Genomic DNA, 21,861 nt, shown 5'->3' with positions numbered 1-21,861 from the left:
AGTCCTGGGACATGGTCCTGCAGTCCTGCCTAATGCCAGGGCAGTCCTGGGACATGGTCCTGCAGTCCTGCCTAATGCCAGGGCAGTCCTGGGACATGGTCCTGCAGTCCTGCCTAATGCCAGGGCAGTCCTGGGACATGGTCCTGCAGTCCTGCCTAATGCCAAGGCAGTCCTGGGACATGGTCCTGCAGTCCTGCCTAATGCCAGGGCAGTCCTGGGACATGGTCCTGCAGTCCTGCCTAATGCCAGGGCAGTCCTGGGACATGGTCCTGCAGTCCTGCCTAATGCCAGGGCAGTCCTGGGACATGGTCCTGCAGTCCTACCTAATGCCAGGGCAGTCCTGGGACATGGTCCTGCAGTCCAGCTCAATGCCAGGGCAGTCCTTGAACCTGGTCCGTAGCCATTGCAACCTAATGAGCTTTATCTCTGACCTCATATTAATTGCAGAACGGCTTCTCTTTTCTAATTAACACAAAGCTACGTTACCTTTTCTGACTAAGATGTGAAATACTGCATGTGTCACCTTACTCATAAATCATTTATTTACACCAAGGAGCAAAGTGCCTCATTAGATCGATTTCTGGGGTCCTGCTTTTCTTCTCTTTGCACTGGTGCATTTCTAGAAAACTTGAAGATTGTGGGTCACCTTCATCTTCTGGCCTCCTTTGCCCTCCTGCTTCCTGCACTGAGGGGGAGATGGCAGTGGGCATGTCCCCCTGTTTTTCCAAGATGAGGAGAGGTGACCCCCATCTGAATGTTCTCAGTGCAGCTCCTGTTGTTTGTTGCATTCACTAAATAGAAAGTAATCCCTGGAACTGGGATTTGGTTTCAGCAGCAGAGTTGGTTGGTAGTCCCTGGACAGAGGGTAAGTCTGTGTCTTCCACCTGCTGTGGAACCCTTTTTGTGAGAGGAATGGCAACATCTTGTCTGTCTTGATGGCGTGTTTTGGCTCAATTTATACCCTAGGCAAGCATTGTCCAATTGTTCCTGTTAAGAGTGCATGGTTTGCTTCAGCTGGCTTTGTGTCCAACTGGCAGACACCTCTGGAATTATGGGTGCTCAGCATCCCTGCTGTGCCTTGGTTTCAGCCAGCAAGACACCTCTGGGTGGTCAGAAAGAGAGGCTGTAGTCAGTGAAACTTGTGGGAGAAAGGTCTCCTTGCTAGATGCAGGAAGACCCTTCACTGACCCAAGAGATGCTCTGCTCCTGGCCTGTGCTGCTTCTTGGTCATGAAGGGCACTTTTGACAAGGTGTGGAGTGACAGGACAAGGCAAAAGATGTGATGTTTAGATTAGATATTAGGAAAAAACTATTTCCTCTTAGTGTGGTGAGGCCCTGGCACAGGTTGGGCAGAGAAGCTGTGGCTGTCCCATCCCTGGGAGTGTCCAAGGCCAGGCTGGACAGGGCTTGGAGCAACCTTGGATAGTGGAAGGTGTCCCTGCCCGTGGCAGGGGGTTGAAATATTTACAGTTGAAAAATATTCACAGACTATTCTGAGCTGGAAGGGACCCCCAAGGATCATCGAGTCCAACTCTTAAGTCAATGGCCCACACAGGGGATTGAACCCATGACCTTGGCATTATTACAGCCAAGTTTTAACCAACTGAGATGGTCATTGTGGTCCTTTCCAACCATGACCATTCCAGGATTCTGTGTGAATGGGACAGCTGTCAGCCATGTCTTTTAAAGAAAAGGAGTTGTGTCCCTTAGGAGGAACACTTGACTTTCCTTAATTTATCTATAATTTTTATGAATCTTGGAGGGAATGCTGTATTTTCTTTGCTACAAATCCTTCTTCCATGTTTGACTTGCCAGACAGGCTGGGTGTTTTTTTCCTTCACTCTGGAACCTGTGTCAGAGTTTCCTTTGACCTGTGAATTAGTTAAGAAATGAACTACATTCTTTTTGGAGTGAGTCAGGGAAAAGGAAGGAAGGAACAAAGGAAATATTCTTTCTGTGCTGTTTCTGATTTCAAAAATTAATTAGAAGAGGATATACTATGGATTTAGGGTTTAAACTTTGTGTCAGAAATGTTAATCAAGACAGCATTAGGTGGGTTTTCCTTGAGGAATTAGTGGGGAGGGTGTTCAGGTTGTTTCAGAGATGGGCACGAGGTGATGTGGAGCTCTTGGAAGTCTTTGGCCATGCAGGGGAAATGGGTTTGCCTTCAGAGGTGGGGAGCACCCTCCTCTCTGCCCCCAGAGCTGCCAGAACTGGGACTTGGATCTCATCCAGTCAGTGCTGCTATTCCAGGACTGGTTTGCTAACAGCTTTTGCAGGCCAGTTTTAAGGGCTCCAAGGCAATGTTGGGGCTTTCTGCCATTATTTAATACCTCAGTACATTTTACAGCTGGGATGTTTCTGCAAACCCAAATTCATGTTTTCCTTGACTTTACCAGCTCATCCTGCCTCCTCCCACCCCTCCTGTGTCTCATGAACTGTTGTCAGTAGCCATGGGAGGGCAGCTCTGAGGAGTAAGGCTGTACCTGATATTTAGGGGTTTTCTGGAATTCCCTTCCCTGGCCTCCTGGGTGGAGTTGGTGTGGGTATGGATGTAGGTGTGAGTAGATCTGATGGATGTAGATCTATGGATGTAGATCTCAGTCTGGTTTCCAGTTGGCAGAAAGGAAGGCAATACTCTCCTGCCATGGTTGAATTGGAAATGGTCTTGCCTGTTTTGTTGCCTGTGCTCCTGAGAATTGCCCTGCTCTTTGGGAAGCTTCAGGATTTCTAAGATGCTACATCGAGTGCTTTCCTGGACATCTTGTGCATTCCAGTCTTCAATTTACAGCTCTGCCATAAAATATTGAGTTAATCTCATGTGATTTCCCCTTTATGACTCCACAATGCCTGGTGCTTATGCTTTCCTTGGTGATTATTCATAGACTCATAGAATGGGTTGGGCTGGAAAAGACCTTTGAGATCATCAAGTCCAACCCTTGGTCCAACTCCAGTCCCTTTACCAGATCATGGCACTCAGTGCCATGGCCAATCTCAGTTTAAAAACCTCCAGGGATGGGGAATCCACCCCCTCTCTGGGCAGCCCATTCCAATGCCTGAGCTCTCTCTCTGCAAAGAATTTTTTTTCTGCTCTCCAACTTCAATTTCCCCTGGCAGAGCTTGAGCCCATCGTGCCCCCTTGTCCTATTGCTGAGTGCCTGGGAGAAGAGACCAGCCCCCACCTGGCCAGAACTTCCCTTCAGGCAGTTCCAGACAGTGCTGAGGTCACCTCTGAGCCTCCTCTTCTCCAGGCTAAACACCCCCAGCTCCCTCAGCCTCTCCCCACAGCACTTGTGCTCCAGTCCCTTCTCCAGCCTCGTTGCTCTTCTCTGGCCCCGCTCCAGCCCCTCAATCTCTTTCCTCAACTGAGGGGCCCAGAACTGAACACAACACTCAAGGTGTGTATTCCTCCTTCCCACCTTCTGTATTTATTCTCTGAGTTTACCAAACACAGACTATCCACTCTGAAAAGTCTAAATATTTTAATTTCCCAATTCCCCGCTGCTCTTCTCATCCTCTGACCCTTCTCAGACAAAAATGTGAGTGAACCACCAGTTAATTTCCTTTAAAATCAGTTGAAAACTCACCACCTTGAATGGTTGTCTCACCTGCAGAGTTCTACTTGGGAACAGGATCACATCCAGGCTGGAACCAGCTCCTCTCCTTCCCCCTCCTGTTGTGGGGGATGAGGAGAGAAGGACAGATATCAATAAAAGTGAACGAGACTTTTTGACAAAGCAGCAACTGTGAGGGAACTTTTTTATTTTAAGTGTGCAAACAATGGATGGAGCAGAATTTGCATAAATCTCATTAGAAAAAAAGTACAAGTTTCATAAATCTTGTGATAAATTAATGCGATATCATTCCAAACATGATGTATTAATTTTAGGATGAAATGAATAGGTCTGTGATCATTGTTGGTAATTATGAGGCTTCCAGGCAGTTTAGAGGGGAAATTATTTTTAAGAGAGTTTTTCAAGTGTAGGGACCCTTTTCACAGAAGGAATATCTTAACAGACCCAGACTCCTCCTTTTACAAATGTTTCTGTCCTTATTTTACTCTCCTGGGTGTTTTGTTGGGGTTTTTTTTGATGAAATTGTATTTACTTCCCTCCTTCATGCTGATGCAGCCTATTCCTTCCCAAACAAAAGGAAAGAAATCATTTCAGTTTTTTCCAAATTCTCCATGTTCTCCTTTGTCCCAGGAAAAGCCTGTGGGTTTTGTAGTGAAATGGAGGGCAGGACCTGCTGGATCCCAACCTGAGCACTCAGGGGAAAAGGAGAGGCAAAGCACCCTGTGGCTGCTGCTGTTCACAGGGGTTGGCCCAGGGATGAGCATTTTTTGAATCCCTTTTTTCCAGGCAGATTTGGAGATACCACAGCACTGTTGAGGTGTATCAGTAATGCTGGCAGCAGTTTGACAGCGAGGCTGGAGAGTTCTGATTACTAAACTCCTGTCTGCAGCCCCAGGAGGTGCTGGTGAGCAAGCAAAGGCTGTGACCTCCATCCACAGGATCCCAGAATGGTTGGGGTTGGCAGGGACCTTAAAGACACTCTCATTCTAACCCCCTGCCATGAGCTAGGACACCTTCCACTAGACCATTTTTCTCAAAGCCCCATCCAACCTGGCCTTACACACTCCCAGGGATGGGGCAGCCACAGCTTCTCTGGGCAATCTGTGCCAGAGCTTGCCCACCCTCCCAGGGAACAATTTCTCCCCAATATCCCACCTATCCCTGCCCTCTGGTAGTGGGAAGCCATTCCCCCTTGTCCTATCCCTCCATGCCCTTGTCCAAAATCCCTTTCCAGCTCTCCTGGAGCCCCTTTGGGCACTGGAAGGGGCTCTAAGGTCTCCCTGGAGCCTTCTCTCCAGGCTGAACACCCTCAGCTCTCACAGCTTTTCCAATCCCCTGCAGTGTTTAATGTATTTAAAAGTGGTTTTGGGGAGCTTGTCTGATCTCTGTGTTGCTGCAAGACCTGTTAGAAGGCTGATGGAGTGAATGACTCTGTCTTACCTGTGTCAGTGTTGACTTTGGTTGGAAGGATGGCATTTCTCTGCCCACGTTCATGCCAGCACCCAGTGACTGCAATCACAGCATCTGCCAGGAGACCCTCAGGATAATGGCAAGGAATTTCCATATAACTTTTTTATATTTTTCCACCTCTTATTTGTCTTACAAAGTTAACCAAAGTGCTCAGCAAACAGCCAAGTAAACCAAACAAACCCTTTGTATGGCTGCCCTTGGTGCAAACACTTGGCTCTTTACCTGCTGTTGCTCTTTGCCTTTTAAACAGCTTTAAAGCCTTTTAACCAGCTTTAAACAGCCTTTTAAACATCTCTGAGAGACCTGGTGGGGATGAAAGGCAGCTGATGTCATTCTGAAGTTTGCCACTGGCTGTCAGGTCTGCTTATGCATTCTGTCTCAACACTGACTCCCCACTTAAATAACTAAATACAGCAGAGAAATTACAGGCTCTGTCTTCTCTGAGCATCTGAGGAACTAGGAAAAAAACCTCTTCTGCTGTGCCTTGCACTTCCCAGCTTGATAAACTCCCTCAGGAATGGTTTTGACTGCACAGATTTGTTTTCCCTCTTCCCTGTCACCCCCGTGTTTGGCTCCTTTCTCTCCCCATACCTGATGGCAACCATGCATGTGGTTCCTGGACCAGGGTCCAGGGCTTTTTACCCCCACCACTGGTGGAAGAGCTGGTGGCAGAAACTGTTCTTTTCTTGTTTATTTATTATCAGACCCTTTTAAGAAGGTGCTGGTGTCTCCCTGCCCTGTTTGACTCACTCTGCAGTGTGGTAAGAGTAGTGGAGACAGCCTTGGTGCAGGGGTAAACTGATGCTCCTCATGAGCACCTGGGAAGGGAAACGTGGAACACTGAGCTCAGCTTGAAGTGTAGGAGTGGAAACTTTCTTTGCTGAGACCTTCTGGAAAGTTTTGGCTCAAGGAATTGAGCCCTTTCTGAGGTCAGGGAGTATCTGCTGAGGTTGTGCTTATGAAATGAGCCTGGAAACACCTGCTTTGGGAGACAGGCCTGGAGGTGGATGAGTGTGTTGCCCATTACCTGGGATGTGCTTGTAGGTACCCTGAGTGTAGCTGAGTGTGTTGACCAGGGTTTAAACTCAGCATGGCAGAGTTTTACTATTACTGTTCACCCAAAGAGTGCAGGAATGGGGATGGAGAGACCCTCGTCCCTGCAAGAGTTTTCCTGAGCCCACATGTGCTTTGGTTGCCCTCCCAGCCCCCCATACTGGCATTGCCCCCTGCACATCAGGTGGGATCTCCTGTGCATGCTCTGTCCCCAGCTCTGGATTTGTCCTTTCCAGGAAAACAAAGAAGCCTCATCCCAAACACGGGAGCAGCTCCCACTTTCTGTGACCTCCCACTTGAAACTAGATTTTGCTTTACTTTCTTTGCTAGGGAGTCACTGTCCTTTCCTCTCCCTCTCATTGCTCAGAGATTGCTCAGCAGCACAGAAATATTGGCATTTCTTCTTTTCTTTTCAATGTCTTTGGGAAACGGCTTTTTTTTTGCCCCCTCTTTTTTTTTCTTTCTTTCTGAAAGTTGAAAGAGAAAATGAATTACAGGCAAAGAAAAGGGAGCAGGTGACAAATGAGATGAACAGGGTTAGAATTTCAAGATCAAATCCATCAAATCCTGCCACTGAGCACATCAGAGGCCAGGCTGCTGTGACAAACTGGTGTAACTGCAGGTGCCTGTGCTGGGGGGACTGGGGCAGGAAGGCAGGACTGGGTTGTCTCATCTGCTTTCCAAGGAAGGAGAGGGAGCCAAGGAAATGTGGTGGCAGCTACTTTGGAGCAAAAGTCTGGTGGTGGCCTTTGTGGCAGGGGGCTCCTTGCTGCAGGGTGTGATTGCTGAAATGATTTTTAACTAAATTTCTGCTGGTTTGGGAAGTCGAGTGGGAGCTGAAGGCTCCTTGTGCCAGCTCTTAACCTTGGTGGAGGCTCACACACTGATTTTGGCATCAGGGCTGTCTCCCTTCTGCTTCCTTCCCCAGTGTCTGGGGCCTCTGATCCATTTGCTGCTGCAGATTATAAAATTCAAGGGTTTTACCCTGCAAAGCCCCTGGTCCCTGAGCTGGGTGCCCGTGGTGCTCCAGTGGCAGGAGATGGGGAGCCAAGAAGCTGTGTGGTGACTGTGCCCACAGATGTGACCCAGATCTTGGGGGTCAAGGAGAAACAGTTTTTAACTGGTTGTTAAAAACAGGGATTAAAATGCTTTTTATATTAAAGTGTAGCTGATGCCTGAAGTCTTGAGCCCAAAAGCCAGTGCAGTCAGCAGAGAGATTCCTATTAACTCCACTTGGGTATGAATCAGACCTTTTAACAGAGAAGCTTATTAAGCAACTAATTAGAAACCTGCCCCTTCTGTTGGATCCCAGTGCCCTCCGTTCCACCCCAGCCCATTCCTGCGTGGACTGTGACAGCATCTTGCTTGAGCAGCTTCTTCATCCTCCAACTCCCTCCCTGACCCTGAGACTCAGTGCTGCCAGACCCCTCAGGGAGATCTAGGATCCTCCCAGAGAGTGAATTTGTTTTTCCTCTTTTCTCATTCCCCTCTTGAAAGCATAACCAATGGAGAGGAATTGAGAGGGCACAACCCCTTTTCCCACTTTCTCCTTGGCAAAGTGGAAGGGCAGGAAAAATACAGAGATTTACAGCTGCAAGCAAGATGCTGAGACAAGTTCTGGTATGGGATGGAAAAGTACACCCCATGAAGCAGCCAAACCAACAGAAATGTAACAAAATCTGAGCAGGAACTAAACAAGAAGCAACAACGGCAAAAAAAAAAAAGCTCCCGAGGTCAATCAAAGTTCAAGACTTGGAGAAAGAAGAAAATCTGTGTATGTGTGAGAAAGGGAGAAGTAGCTGTGATTGAGAAGAAAGGAGGCAAAAGAAGACGAGATAAATTCTGATTATCTGGTGGAATCAGGACACTTAACTGCCCTGTCTGATTCCTGAGAGGAAACAAATGGAGCCTATAACTTTGCACTGCAGAAGGGATAATTTGTCCCTGTTTTCTCAGCCCTTGCTGGAGCCAGGTCGGTGCTTGTGCTCGAGGAGGCTTGAACAGCATCCTCAGCATGACCCTGGAGAGAGGTGGGAAGGTATTTTTCTTAGTGAGTGCCCTGAGAGGGGTTTCTGACAGAGGTGATACAACTTTGGCTCTGCGTGGCCTGTCTGAGCAGGACCCTCTGCTCCCTGATGACTTCCCAGTGACTCAGACACTGGAGGGGTTTGGAAGTGCTGACATGACACCCAGAGCAGTTCCACAATTGCTTCTGTGAGAGAGAGTCTGGAGTCCAGCTCTGGCATTGCTGGGTCTGGGGTTTGCCTCGATCTGGCCTCAGTTACAGGTGGGACAACAGCACCTTCCCTGGAATCACCCTGGGAAATGGGAATTTTTGTGCAGATGCTCCAGCTGTGAGTTTACCCTGTGCTGTCCTGCCAGTCTGCTCATCTGCCTTTGGTGCAGGAAATAGAAAGGAGGGGGGAAAGTAAGATAAAATAAATAAATGCAATAAATTGGTGCTGAAGAAATCTGTGGAAGGCAGCTCGAACAAACTTCTGTTGTGATGATGGAAGTGGTGAAGGTTTAATACCACACTCCCAAACTTTCAGCACTCCCTTGGGATAAAACCTGCAAAAAAACCCCTGGGATAAAGCATTTGTGAAGTCTCATTTCTTATTTCAGGGTTCTATTTCTTATTCTATTTAATTTGTTATTTTGATCTGTATTTTATGCATTTGTAATACTTTTTTTTCCTGTCATGAGCTGGAGGTGCTCTGAAGGTAGGAGGGTGTTTAATGTCTGATGAAGGGATAAGGGAATGGGTGAAAGAGCTCTTAGAATTTGATGCCTCACTTGTGAGGGTTTGTTTAAGATGGAATTTTCCTGCTACAGTGCAGCTCTCACTTTAAAGTTCTGACCTGCCCTATCTATGTCCTAATGAAGTTTCTTGAAGCAAAGTTGAGGTTTTAGGCTTGGAATGTTCCTGATGTGTTTCCCTTTCCTTCTGTACCCACCCACCATGTTTTGAATTTTGCTCCTCTGGGAGGAGAGGGTGGATGATCCCAGAGTGTTGTTTCACAGGGATCTGATTCCACAAACAGGCAGGAGCAAGGACTGGAGGTGGGATGATATGCTTTGCTCAGAAATGCCTTTCCTCCCTCTCCAGGTTATCCTGAATTTAGGGACTAAATTCCCTGGCAGTGGGAAGTAGCTGTAATGCAGAGAGAGAAGAATTAAGTATTTGTTTGCTGGGTGATTTATTTATTTATTAGTACAACTGGGTTTGCAGCACACAAACCATGAATGGGACTATGATTAGAACTGGGTGGCACTTAGTTTGCCCATTCAGCAGGAATTTTAAGATTGTTTTCCCTCCGGAGATGCAACCAAGACTTTTTGGAGTTTGGAATATTTGCCATTCTGGAGGGAATTGCAGATAACCTGCTAATCCAGGGGTTTTGAATGGGATGTAGAGGTGGCAAGTCTGTTTCTCAGTTTAAGTTGGGCAGAATAAAGGGGCATGACCCTGGATTTATCTTGTCCTTGTTACTCCTTTTCACTGCTGTGGGGACTGACAGTCTTCTTGTTCTTTGAGGGAAAGAAACTTTTGCAAAGGATGACTTTGGATGTCCTCCAGTGTAAGACCAAGTTAGTACTTTGTTTTATGTCAAGGCTTCAAGGTTTAAGAAAGTGTAGGGTCTTTATGGTGTTGGCTGCACTGAGGAGATGGGAGAGTTGCAGATGAACAGTTTGATCACAGGTTTGGATAAAGACTCTTGTTTTTGTCTTTGTCCAAAATGTCTTTGATCATGACCCATCACTCATTTGCACCCATGTTGGTGAAAGGAATTTTTCCCCAGTGGTTAATTCTAGCTGCTCTTTTTAAAACAGCTGCTATTCCTTCTCCAAAGAGAAATTTCTCCATGTCTGGGCATTGAGTCTTGCTGTGCTTTCATGGAGGAGTCATTGCTAAGTATTGCATTTTGTCTTTAAGATGACCTGAGTCATCTCACTCTTCTTAGTCAGAGATGGAGCTTGTAAAGCCTTTTTTAAGGGAAAGCACTTTTGCAAGCTCTTGAAAGTTTGTAGCTGCCTCTTGCATCCAGTCCTGAAGATTCAGCTAGCCAGGCATCTTGTAGAATTGTAGCCTTGGAAGAACCATCTCCATAGGCTAGAACTGAGTTCCCAGAGAGTGCTGTGGCTCTGCCAGGCAGGGCATGGAAGGAGTTCCTTCATGCCTCCCAGAATGGCTTTGGGATCTTCTCCTCTGCAGCTGTGGCCCAATAACCTTTTTTGAGGGTGTTTGGAGCAGGGTCACAAAAACAAATATTTACCAAACAAGCTCCAATTACCAAGGGCTTCACCTGGCTCCTTGGCCCTCCCTGTTATTTGCTGTTCTGTCACCTGAATTTGTACCAACAGCAGTTTTACATGGCACCCAGTGAGGTGTGGGTGGCCTTGGGGTCTGCCAGGCAACTGGATCCTCACTCCAATGTGCTTTATCAGTGTCGTAGGGCACTAAATTTTTAATCAGAAAGTCACAGTGGGCGAAGTCAAATGCCTTGAAGGAGTCTATTATTTCTTTGCAGTTACCTTTATCTGCCAAAATTGTAATCTTATCAATGAATAAAATCAGGTTTGTTTGACAAGGTCTATTTTCCACAAAATCATGTTGAGTGGCATTAATTATGTTCCTATCATTTAATTCTTTATTAATGGAATCTCATATCAGCTTTTTCCATTATTTCCCCTGTGATTGATGTTGGGCTGGTCGGTCGGTAATTGCCCAGCTCTCTCTGCTCTCCAAACTGTGCTGCTGCTTTTGCCCTCTGCTCTGCTGGAGCTTCCCTCCTCTTCCCAGATGGGTGGAATTTGGGCATCTGCTCTGCTTGCCCAGATGATTGAGGCTCATGTACTGCCAAAGGTGGCTCATGCAGACTATGCCTCTCCATCCTCAAGGCCATGTGGCCAAGGGGACCTCCCATCCTTATTCCACCATCCTCAAGGTCAGGCAGCCAAGGAGATCTCCCATCCTTATCTCTGTGCACCTGCTTTTTCTCACCTATTTTCTCCCTCAACTTGCTGAGGAGGGCACAGAGAGGGGCTGGGTGGGCAACAGGCAGCCATCCATGGTCAGCCAGACATGGCAGCCTTTGAAGGTGCTCAGAGAGTCCCAAAATGATTTGAGGAGGTTCTTCTGGGTCTACAGTGAAGCTCCAAGTGTGATGGCTGTCCTTTGCTTTTGTTGCTGTACCTGCTGGTGGTGCCCCTTGGTAGGGAGGAGTGTGAGGGAGAATGGTCTGTGCTTACCCAGAAGAGGTGTGGGTTCCCCCATTATCTCTAGTGCCAGAGATGGCCTTGCTTGGGCTGGACTAAAGTGACTTTCTCTTTTGGTAATGGCAAGGAAGGAGAGGGTCTGTGGTTCAGCTCAGCTGTGCCAGACAGAGCAGTCAGACCATGCACAGCCTGACTCCCCTTCAGGCACTGGAAAAACACGGGAAAAGTTTGGGGATGTTCTCGCACAGATCTGCATTCTCTGACAAGCTGTTTTCAGGATTTCTTCCTCTCCATTGTGTTTGGCTCATGATTTCTTTCCTCTCCCTCTCTCCCAGGTTCCTCAGTGACTCAGCTGCTGGCCCGGGACCTGGACAATGACCCGCTGGTCTTCGGTGTGGTTGGAGAGGAGGCCAGCAGGTTCTTTGCTGTGGAGAGTGTCACCGGTGTCGTGTGGCTCAGGCAGCCCTTGGACCGAGAGGTAATTCAGCTCATTGCTGAGGGAAACTCATCTCTGCTCAGATGAGTGGTGGGTTTCCACCCTCTGTGGCAGCCGAGGTGGGTGTTGTTCCCATATGGAGTTGGGAATCCAGGTGTGCCCACACCCGAGGTGGGTGTTGTTCCCATATGGAGTTGGGAATCCAGGTGTGCCCACACCCGAGGTGGGGGGTGTTCCCATATGGAGTTGGGGATCCAGGTGTGCCCACACCCGAGGTGGGGGGTGTTCCCATATGGAGTTGGGGATCCAGGTGTGCCCACACCCGAGGTGGGTGTTGTTCCCATATGGAGTTGGGGATCCAGGTGTGCCCACACCCGAGGTGGGTGTTGTTCCCATATGGAGTTGGGGATCCAGGTGTGCCCACACCCGAGGTGGGTGTTGTTCCCATATGGAGTTGGGGATCCAGGTGTGCCCACACCCGAGGTGGGTGTTGTTCCCATATGGAGTTGGGGATCCAGGTGTGCCCACACCCGAGGTGGGTGTTGTTCCCATATGGAGTTGGGGATCCAGGTGTGCCCACGCCCAAGGTGGGGGGTGTTCCCATATGGAGTTGGGGAATCCAGGTGTGCCCACGCCCAAGGTGGGGGGTGTTCCCATATGGAGTTGGGACTCCAGGTGTGCCCACATCCCCAGCCACTCTGTCACTGTCTCCAGTTCAGTGAGGACATGGGGAATAAGGAGGGTGCTCTGGCTTGATCTGACTTGCTGGTTTTCCTGGGTGCCAGAATAATATCTGTGACTCTGAAGGAAAGGAAATAATAAATGGAGATGATCTGCCCAAGAGCCAGGATGCTCCTACAGCCAAGGGAATCTACAGGCTCTCTCTTTAAAGTTCTATTTCAATTAAATCCTTTACTATTTAGAGTGATGTGTGAAGAGATGAGAGGTGTCCCTGGTTATTCAATCTCATCAAAAAATTTTATCCTCTTGTGGATTCAGACTGCTGGGTGCTAAATTTGGCAAGATTCTTGCCTCAAAGCTGTTTCACACCCCTCTTTTCCATGGCAGCTTTGGTGTGCAGGGATGGGATCCCATCCAGGTGCCAGCTTTACTAAATCCATGGCACTTGCTGCATTTCTGGAGCGAGGAGGAAGGGACAGCACAGGCACTTGAACAGGAGCTCGGGAAAACTGGGAAAATATTCTGTGACTTGGGCAATGTGCTTAATTTCCTCTGTGTTTAGTGCTTCCTTGGCCAGCAGCAGCGTTGTCAAGATCAAACTCATTAACACACCTCAGGCACTGGTGGTGCCAGTCAGAGCCAGCCAGAGGTTGGGATGTGGCGGAGCAGGGCGGTGGATGCTGCTAAGGCTGGAGGGGGGAGGAGGGCAAACCCAATTTCACAGCTTTAAGAGCGAGGCTTTGGAAAAATAAAGTGTTTTTCTTCACCCCTCTCCCCTCCGCCTCCCTGTGCCAACAGCTGCTGGCATGAGTCATAAATCTTCCCTCATTCAAATGCCTCCTGCTTCCCCATATTCACGATGGCAGCCTTAAGCCAAGGAGGGTGATCAATAGATTTTAGGGGTCTTTTCATGGAGGTTGGGAAGGGAAGGAGCTGAGCAGAGCTGGGATGCATGGATGAGCTCAGCTGGGAGAGGAACCTGCACCCATCAGCTCATCCCAGGGGCTCAGAGTCAGAAGAGTACACGGAAGTTGATGAAGACAGACCAGTGCATGGCTTGGGATGGATATGGGAAAGGTCTAAAGGACATGGGAAAGGTGTAACTGAAAGTTTGTGGTGGATGGAGGTTGGCAGCAGGCTGGGAGCAGAGACCACCAGCCTGGATGCACGTGGTCAAAAAGTCAGGGGAGAGAAAGCCATGCAAGAGATTTGGTGAGGAAGAAAAGCATGGGATGGATTCTTGTACAAGAAAAGAGGGGCTTGAAAAGGGAGAAGTTGTCATAATAAGGTAAATGATGCAGGAAAAAGGGAAATACAGGAAAAGAGGAAAGAGTGAATGTATAGAGGCAAAATGAATTTTGAAAGATTTTTTTTTGTTTTGTTTACTCCTAGTAAGATTAGAAGTAAAATAGATTTTTTTAAAATACAGACCCTGAGGTTAAAGAAGTATGTGTTAAAATAATTTGAGACAGAAATTAGTATGTGGCAGTTTACTCTGATTATTTTATTGAGCTTTTAAAATTTAAGTGCTCAACAGGTTGTTTCCTATCTCCTGTTTTTTCCTGTCTTCCCTGTTGTGTTGCCCCTCATGGATGAGTAGTGGGAAAAGAGGGCTGAAAGCCTCTGGTGCAGCAGGGTGGGATGTCACAGGGAGCAGACAGAGAATCTCCTACTTTCTGTCAGGATTTCAGCTCTTCCTTCTGCCTACAAGCATTGTCCCGAGGCAGGAGCTATGGAAGGCTTGGGTTCCCGGCTGTTTGGGTGGAGGGAGGCAGATGTGGGGGCAGGAGGGGGGAGCTGTTCCCCAGATTCTTTTCCAGGATGAACTGCTGCCCTGGTGCAAGCAGAGCTCCTGCGCTGGGCATCGGTGGCTGCAACCTGTCCCTGAGTGATCTCATTAGGAATAAATCAACCAAAGCTGCAGCAGGGAGAGCCATTTCAAGCTTGCTTTCCAGCCTTTCCTGCATGATGCTTTGGAAACAAGTTGCTGTGCTTCAGCAGCTCAGGCAGGGCAGGGACACCAGAGGTGGAAAGGGACGTGGGAGGAGGGAGGGATTGCCAGGACTGGAGGGCAACAAAGCACCAGCTGGTGGTTGGGTACCAGGTAGATGATGGTGGTGGCTGAGTCCTGCTGTCCATCCCTGCAGGATTTCTTGGTAAAACATAAGTTGAAACGATTGCTGGTGTGAAAGAAAGGCTAGGAAGAGATCTGCCTTCCCAAACAATATCCCCCTGCCCTGATACCAAAAAATTCCCCTTCCCCACTTGTCCCTCACCCCAGTGCCTTTGATATTTCAGACCAAGCTGTAAGTGTAGTTAAAGCAATAAGGAGCAGAGAGAATTGTATGGGCATTTTCATGGGATTTCACCCAGTTCTTAACTACAGACCATAGACTTATCCTACTATTCCCAGCAACTTGATAGGTTAGTTGGGAAAGCAGCAGCAAAATTTGGATGTCCTCATGAGACTGTTGCATTGTCATCTTGAGGAAAAGCTAATTGCAGAGCTTTCTCTTCGAGCTTTCCCCTCTTTTTGCACTGTCTCTGTGTCTTGCAGGTGGGGGTGGTGCCAGGTCACAGTACACCCTGGGTGAAAAACTGCTTTTTTCCACCTTCCACTCATTCTTTCTCACTGCTACAAGCACTCAGCCCATGGCATCAGAGGCTGGGTGGGCACGTAGAGAGAGATGGGACTTGCTGGCACCTGCAGAAGGTTGTAAAGTGGGCTCCTTTCATCTCTTGATCTTAGTTGTTTGTTTAAGTACCCAGCTGCTAGTCAGGGAGTCAGTTCCATAGTCCCTTCATCCCCCTGGCCCAGGGCAGAACATCTCTCCGTGCCTTTGAAACACAAGATCCTCACTGACATCCAGATTTCCCAGCATTTCCTACCCAATGCAGGTAATGGCACTCAAGCACCTCTTCTGTTCTGGAAGGTCCTGAAAGCATTTTATGTGTAATAATATTGGCTAAAAGTCCCAAGCCTGCCATCTGCAGATAAACGCTGCAGTATCTTTAATTATATGGTTTTTTTCTTCTCTTTCCCTTTCAGACTAAGTCAGAATTCACGGTTGAATTTTCTGTCAGTGACAGCGAAGGGGTGAGTGCGACTTCTCATTTCATGGTCTGTGGCACGGACAGAGGGGAGCAGGGAGGGTGAGTGTGGGTCACCAGGGGACTTTCTGCACTGCCCTGGGGGCCTGGGAAGTGGGGTCACCCTTTGGTCTAAAGCCAAGTCAGAGAACACAGCCACAATGTGTGCATTTAAAGCATTTAGGCTTTAAATGCACACATCAAGCTGACACATAACCCTGCTTTTATCCTTGTGACCACAGGTGATCAAAGGGACGGTCAACATCCAAGTGGGAGACGTGAATGACAATGCCCCACAGTTCCACAACCAGCCCTACAGTGTCCGCATTCCAGAGGTAGGGATCACCACAGCCTCTCCCTGCAGCCTGGCACCTGGCTCTTCCCTCAGTGGCCACTCTTGCTGTCCTGTTGCTAGCACAGAGCTCACTGTGTGAGAGCCACCGTTGTACAGGACTGTCCTTTTATCTTGGATCCTTGTGGGGTTGGGGGAGGCTTAAACTTCTGGAAGTTATTGCTGTCTGAAAATGGGCAGAAGAAGAGTGATGGTGTTGGGGGAAAGAAGATGGAAGAGGAGATTTGGAGCTTTGTGCAGTTGTGGTGACATCTTTCCCGTGACAAATGGGGAGTTTTAAAATAGGTGTAAATGAGAATCTGTGTCTTTTTCTCTTCCTTTGAGCTGGAGGAATGTGCAGCTCTTGTCGCAGAGGTGACCTGGGGCAGGAAGAGCTATTTTTTCAAATACCTGAATTCTGGCAGAGTCCTGCCCAAAGGCTTCTGCCCTAGCTGGAGATTTCCTTTAGCAGTTCCATAGCAGGACTTGTCCCATGATGTCCCTGGAATAAAGTAGGTAGGAAGGGACCACAGGTGATCATCTGGCCCAAGGTTCCACTAAGCCAGTGAGAATTTTCATGCTAGATCAGGTTGCTCAGAGCTTTATCTAGACAAGTGTTGAATATCCTCAAGGACAGAGTTTCCACAACCTTCTACTGCTCCCTGTGCTGGCCATTGCAAAGGAATGCAAAGGATGTGGCATCCACTCATTCGTCAGGGAGAGCTTCTGTACCTGGAGTTGGTGGAAATAGGCCAGGAACTTACAGGTCTGATGTGAATTTAGACTTTAAAGATGTGTTTTCAGGTGCTAGAAGGAGAAGGTCAGGGTATCCTATCTGAAAGAGGGGATTAGTAGGGTGTTTGACATCCTCCAGTGGAAGAAACCTCTTCCTCTTGCACCCCAGTGCCAGGGCAGTGCCAGGTTTTCCCAGATCATGCCTTGGGGTGTGGATGACATCACGAGTATATTGTGTGTGTGCAGTGAAGCAGCTTTGGTAACTGAGAGGTACAAAGGATTGAGTTCCCATGGTGTATTTAATATGCTGGCTGCTGCTGCCCCACCGTGCTGGGCTTTGATCCCTCCCTGTCCCTCTGCTGCGAGGATGAGGTTTCTTCATTAGAGTTCTTGTGATGCATGAGCCGGGAGTCTTAGTCTCATCTTTGTGATAAGTCATCTGAAACCTCCCTGTGAGAATGACACTGGGTCAGAGTCAGTTATTCTGCTTTTTAAGGCATGAGTAGTGCAGAAATGAGTTGGCCAAACCCACAGGAGTTGCCTCTCACTGTCCTTCTGCTCAGGACTCTGGGAGCTGGCAGGGGCCCGTCCTGCCTTGCAGCCAGTCCTCCCGGTGCTGCTCTGCCTGCAGAGGTCTGCAAAGCAACAGGAATGTCAGTAGGACTGGAGAAGAACTGTCTCCTCTTTCCTGTCCTCAGATTTATCTTTGCTTTTCCTTTTTCTCTGCTGTAGAGGATGCCCTTCTTCTTGTGAAAAGAAATGGAAATGGGTTTCTGTGTCTCCCTCAGGAACTGGGGCTGCGTTAAGCCCTGATGCTGGTTTGGAATCAGTGTCATGGAATCCTAGAATGGTTTGTGTTGAAAGGCACCTTAAAGCCCATCTCATTCCACCCCCTGCCATGGGCAGGGACACCTTCCAGTAGCCCAGTTTGCTCCAAACCCCATCCAAGCTGGCACTGAACACTTCCAGAGTGCCACAGCTTCTCTGGGCAACCTATGCCAGGGCCTCACCACCCTCACAGGGAAACATTTCTTCCTAATATTTAAATCTACTTTCTTTCAGTTGAAAACCATTGCACTTGTATGCAGAAAATTAATGCTGGCTGAGGAAAGGGAACTGCAGGGGCAGGTGATCCTGACAAAAAAATGATGAACAGGAGGCTGAACCTTAAAACCCCTCTCTGGCACATCCCACTGCTTTGCACATGGGACGTGGATCTGCTGGGAGGGATTTGCAGGACCACCTGGCTGTTTGGGGTACAGCAATCCCAGTTATTCCCCCCATGCAGCCACTGTGTGCTTGGTCTTCAGAGCTGTGCTCTTCTGGAGCTTGGCCTAATCTAATCACAAGGTGATGTGTGCCAGTTTCCAGTTTCTCTCCATGATCTTTAACCAAGGGCACTGATCAGAGGTAATGAGCCACAACTGCACTGCTCCGCCAGAATCCTGGAGGCACTTCTGTTCTTCTGCCAGGGAGAGAGCCTTGCCTTGCCTTGCCAGGCACTATGGGAGCAGGGGATCGGGTCTCACTACCTAAAAAGGACCCTCCAAGGGCTACAGCCTACAGGAGATGTCAGCAATAAACTTCCTCTGTATGTGATGGCATGGTTCTCAAGGAGATGTCTGCTTGGCTTTGAGACCTGTGCTGAGCCACAGGTTTTCCCTGTTGCTTGTCAAAGCTGGAAGTGATGTGCTGTGGGAATGTACCAGGGGACACCCAGGTAGCAGCTGAGGTGTGGGAACCAGCCATGGTAGGGGGTGGCAGTGTCCTGAGGTCACCTCCTGCTTCAGACAGCTTGAGGGTGAGCAGTGAGGGTGTGCAGGTACCAAAACCTTCCTCAAAGAGCAGCCAGCCCAAATCAAAGGGCCTTTGGATAATGAATGAAGAGGAGCTGGAGCCTGGAGAAAGAGAAGAGACTAGTGTGGCTTTGAATAGACTGGCTCTGTGCGGATTTGGCAGCTAATGAGGGTTTTTCTCTTTTTAATTTTGAGATAAATGGATGTATCGATTTGCAGTTGTCGTAGCTAATGGAGCAGCAACCGAAAGGCTATTTAAACCTCACTGCTGTTGTGTGGCACTTGGAAAGTCAAAAGAAGAGTGTGCATAAATAAATGGAACATGAAGTAAACTGACCTTTAAAAACAATACTGCCTCTAAATACCCATCCTGGTGTGAGAATGGGAATTTATTTGGGCATGGGCTGCGGATTGTGATCCCTCTCCGGGGTGGGGAGGGGAGGAGAGGATACCTGGTTTAACTGCAAACTCCTCTGCACCACAGCAGCTCTGAATCCCCAGGCTAGGGATTGCTCCAGTGTCAGGCTGATGCCACTGCTCCTCTGAGCTCATTGAGCCTTGTTTGCATCCCTGGCACCTGCCTGGAGTAGCTGAGGGAGGGGAGGGCCCCTGTGTCGGGAGAGGGATATTGCTCCAGTGTAATCGTCCGTCCCGTCTGGGCAAGGGCGCCCCGTGATTTGCTTGTCAAAAGGCAACGAGGCGGCGCGGGCGCTCTCAAGTCTGTAAAGAAAAGGGGAATCCTGCTAGAATTGGCAACTTAATTCACCAAGCTGGCCTCGACAGAGCTCATTAAGTTCTCGTGTATTCATTTCAGGCTAATGGCTGTCATGCTGGCTGCTGTTTGATTTGCTGTAATAGACTTTTATGGCTTTCCAGTTTGCAAGGACGTGTGTGCCTGTGTCTGTGCCCCGTGGTGCTGCTGTAGGACATTAGTTAGCCACTCATGTGCTTGCTACTCTGACCTTCAGGGTTTGCTCTCCTCTTGGATGCATCTGTTGCACTTCACCTCCTGCTACCCCTCTTTTCTACCCTCCTCACCCAACCCCAGGATAACTGTGTTTCTGGGAGTCTCAGGGTTTGGCTTTTAAACAAAAGATCTGTTGCCAAGCCTGTGGCTGGCTGTTGTGGCCATGCCTCAGTTTCTGACAAGTCCAATCTGCTTTATCTGATCTCTTTTTCCATTTCACTGGATCTGTAGGGACCGCAGAGTTGTTGGTTTGTCACAGTTCAATGCTTTTAGGTGAAGTGAGCAAGCAAAGTGGAGCCAAGTCCCTGTGTTGGTTTTGTGGTACCTTGTGTGATGGTGAGATCAGGGTGGACTGTTTCTCCTGGGTGCCTGCTGGGCTTTCCAGTCCCAGTTCCAAGTGTTTCCACAACTTCCCATCTGCCTTTAACAGGCTGCCCAGGGCAGTGGTGGAGTCACTATCTCTGGAGGGATTTAAAAGCTGTGTGGATGTGGCACTTTGGGATATGGTTTAATGGCCTTAGCAGTGCTGGGGGAATGGTTGGACTTTATCCTATGGAGGCTTTCTCTTAACTAAATTGTACTATGGTGTCTAGTACCTTCTTGGGAAAAGCTGTTTTAGCTCATAACCCCCAACATCCTGAGCTTTCTGATCAAGTTCAAACCATCCGTGACCTCTCTTGGCCCTAGTGCTGGTTTAAAGGTAAACCAGCAGAAGAAAAACCCACCACTAGAGAGACTATAAGTCAGAGTTACCATTTAATAACAATATTACAATAAATGCAATGGCACAAAGAGAAATTGGGTTTAACCCACAAAACCCAGCAGTGTAACCCACACAAACACAGTGGGGTTTGTTGGCCCCTGTGCTGAGCCCCACGTGGTTCCCCCGAGTCCAAAGTAAAGGAGGTGAAAAAACCTGTTGGTGTAGATGATGGCACAGTCTGGTGGAGAGTGGTGGGCTCCTCCTGTCCAGGTTCTGCTCCTCCTCTGGATCCACTGAGTGGTTCCCAAGTCCCCAAACCCCCAAGATTCTCTCCCCTCAGGTCCAGATGGGACTGCTCAGTGCCTCCCCCAGGGCAGGGAATTACACACTGGGGGTTCTGACTCTGGGAGTCAGGGGGGATTTTGGAATCATTGATGGCCCATGAGCAGACCTGACCCCTCAGGTGGGTTGTGGAGGTGCCAAGGACTCCCTGGAGGGGAGTTCTCCCAGCTCCTCTCCCAGGCTTCTTTCCCAGCCAGCTCCCAGCCTGAGGGCTCAGGTGTGCCCTGGGCAGCTGCTGGAAATGGTCCATTGGGAACAGTTCCTGGGAAATGGACAGAAGGTGGAGAATCCACAGCTTTGATCACACCCACACAGTGATAAACTGGTCCCATCTGCTGAACTAGGACAGCCGTGGAGCATCAGCAGTTTTTATGTGCTAGAAGAAAGGTCACTTAATTGTTGGTTTCTTTGCTGAATGTTCCCTCAGGAGGTTTCCATTGAGGTTTTGGTGCTCTTCCCACTTCAGTCCTCCTGTTACATTTAACACACTGAGTGATTTATGAAGTAATATTTATTATGTCTTGGGGTCACAATCCTCCTTTCCTGGGAGTGTGCAAGGCCAGGCTGGATGGACCTTTAAGCAACCTGATCTAGTGGAAGGTGTCTCTGCCCATGGCAGGGGGTTGAACAAGAATATCTTTAAGGTCCCTTCCAACCCAAACCATTTCATGATTCGATGATCTTTCAGCAAAAAGCTGACCTCAGCCAGGCTCTGGACCAGACACTGCCACTCAGGACCCCAACCATTCATGAAATGACAATTGTACCACAAAAAGGTATTTGTAACTTGATGAGGACAGTAATTGTAACAGAGCTCTGCTTTCAAAAGGTGTAGGTAACTACAACCATCCACCTTGGGAATGTGCTCATCTCATCCTGAATTTAAGCAAGCACCAGTAAGAGGCAGGGCTGTGGGAAAGGAGTTTAAAAATGGAAAGGGAAGTTTCTGGGCAGCACACAGCATTGTTGAGGCAACCACAGTCCAGCTTGCAGGTGTCGCATCTCCTGAGCTGAGCCCTGATTTACCAATTTATTTTAATTGGGAGGCAGGCGGGCACTTGCCATCAGCAGCAGTCCCTTCTGCTCGGGGAGCTGCCTCTGGGATTGAGCCTTCACAAGCTGCTGGTCATGATTTCCATCCTTAATATGGTGATGGAGTTGAAATCATGACTTTTCTGATGTTTTTTTCTTAATTGTGCAGAAAAGTATTTGGCGGGGAAGTGGGAGAGAAAGGAGGGGACTGTCACTGCCCTGTCCCATTAGGCAGCCTGGAACAAGACTATGCTACGCAGTGAGCAGGGGCAGGGAGGAGCAGGGAAAGGCCCCAAAGCCCTTGCTGTAATTAAAATTATTATTTTGCTTTAATGGTAATAATGTCAGTAATTACATCAGTTTCCCTGCCATCCTGCCCGGGTGTCTGCAGGGGCTCGTATAATTCTATTGCCGTGGCTCGGCCTCGCTC

The 21,861-nt window shown here is 48.6% G+C and overlaps 1 protein-coding gene across 1 annotated transcript in view; it reads left to right on the top strand.

Annotated features, from left to right (window-relative positions):
• CDH23 (cadherin related 23) overlaps positions 1 to 21,861 on the top strand; it is a 208,272-nt gene that overhangs the window by 39,628 nt on the left and 146,783 nt on the right. Inside the window, exons 4-6 of the mRNA XM_071564094.1 lie at positions 11,654 to 11,796; positions 15,485 to 15,532; positions 15,768 to 15,860. Coding sequence (XP_071420195.1) covers positions 11,654 to 11,796; positions 15,485 to 15,532; positions 15,768 to 15,860 — 284 coding nt within the window. The remainder of the gene's footprint in view (positions 1 to 11,653; positions 11,797 to 15,484; positions 15,533 to 15,767; positions 15,861 to 21,861) is intronic.

This window comes from Pithys albifrons, chromosome 9, assembly GCF_047495875.1.
Source record: "Pithys albifrons albifrons isolate INPA30051 chromosome 9, PitAlb_v1, whole genome shotgun sequence".
In the NCBI taxonomy this organism is placed as follows: Eukaryota; Metazoa; Chordata; class Aves; order Passeriformes; family Thamnophilidae; genus Pithys; species Pithys albifrons.
Note: the sequence above shows the minus strand (reverse complement) of the source record. Positions and strands in the feature narration are given on the sequence as shown.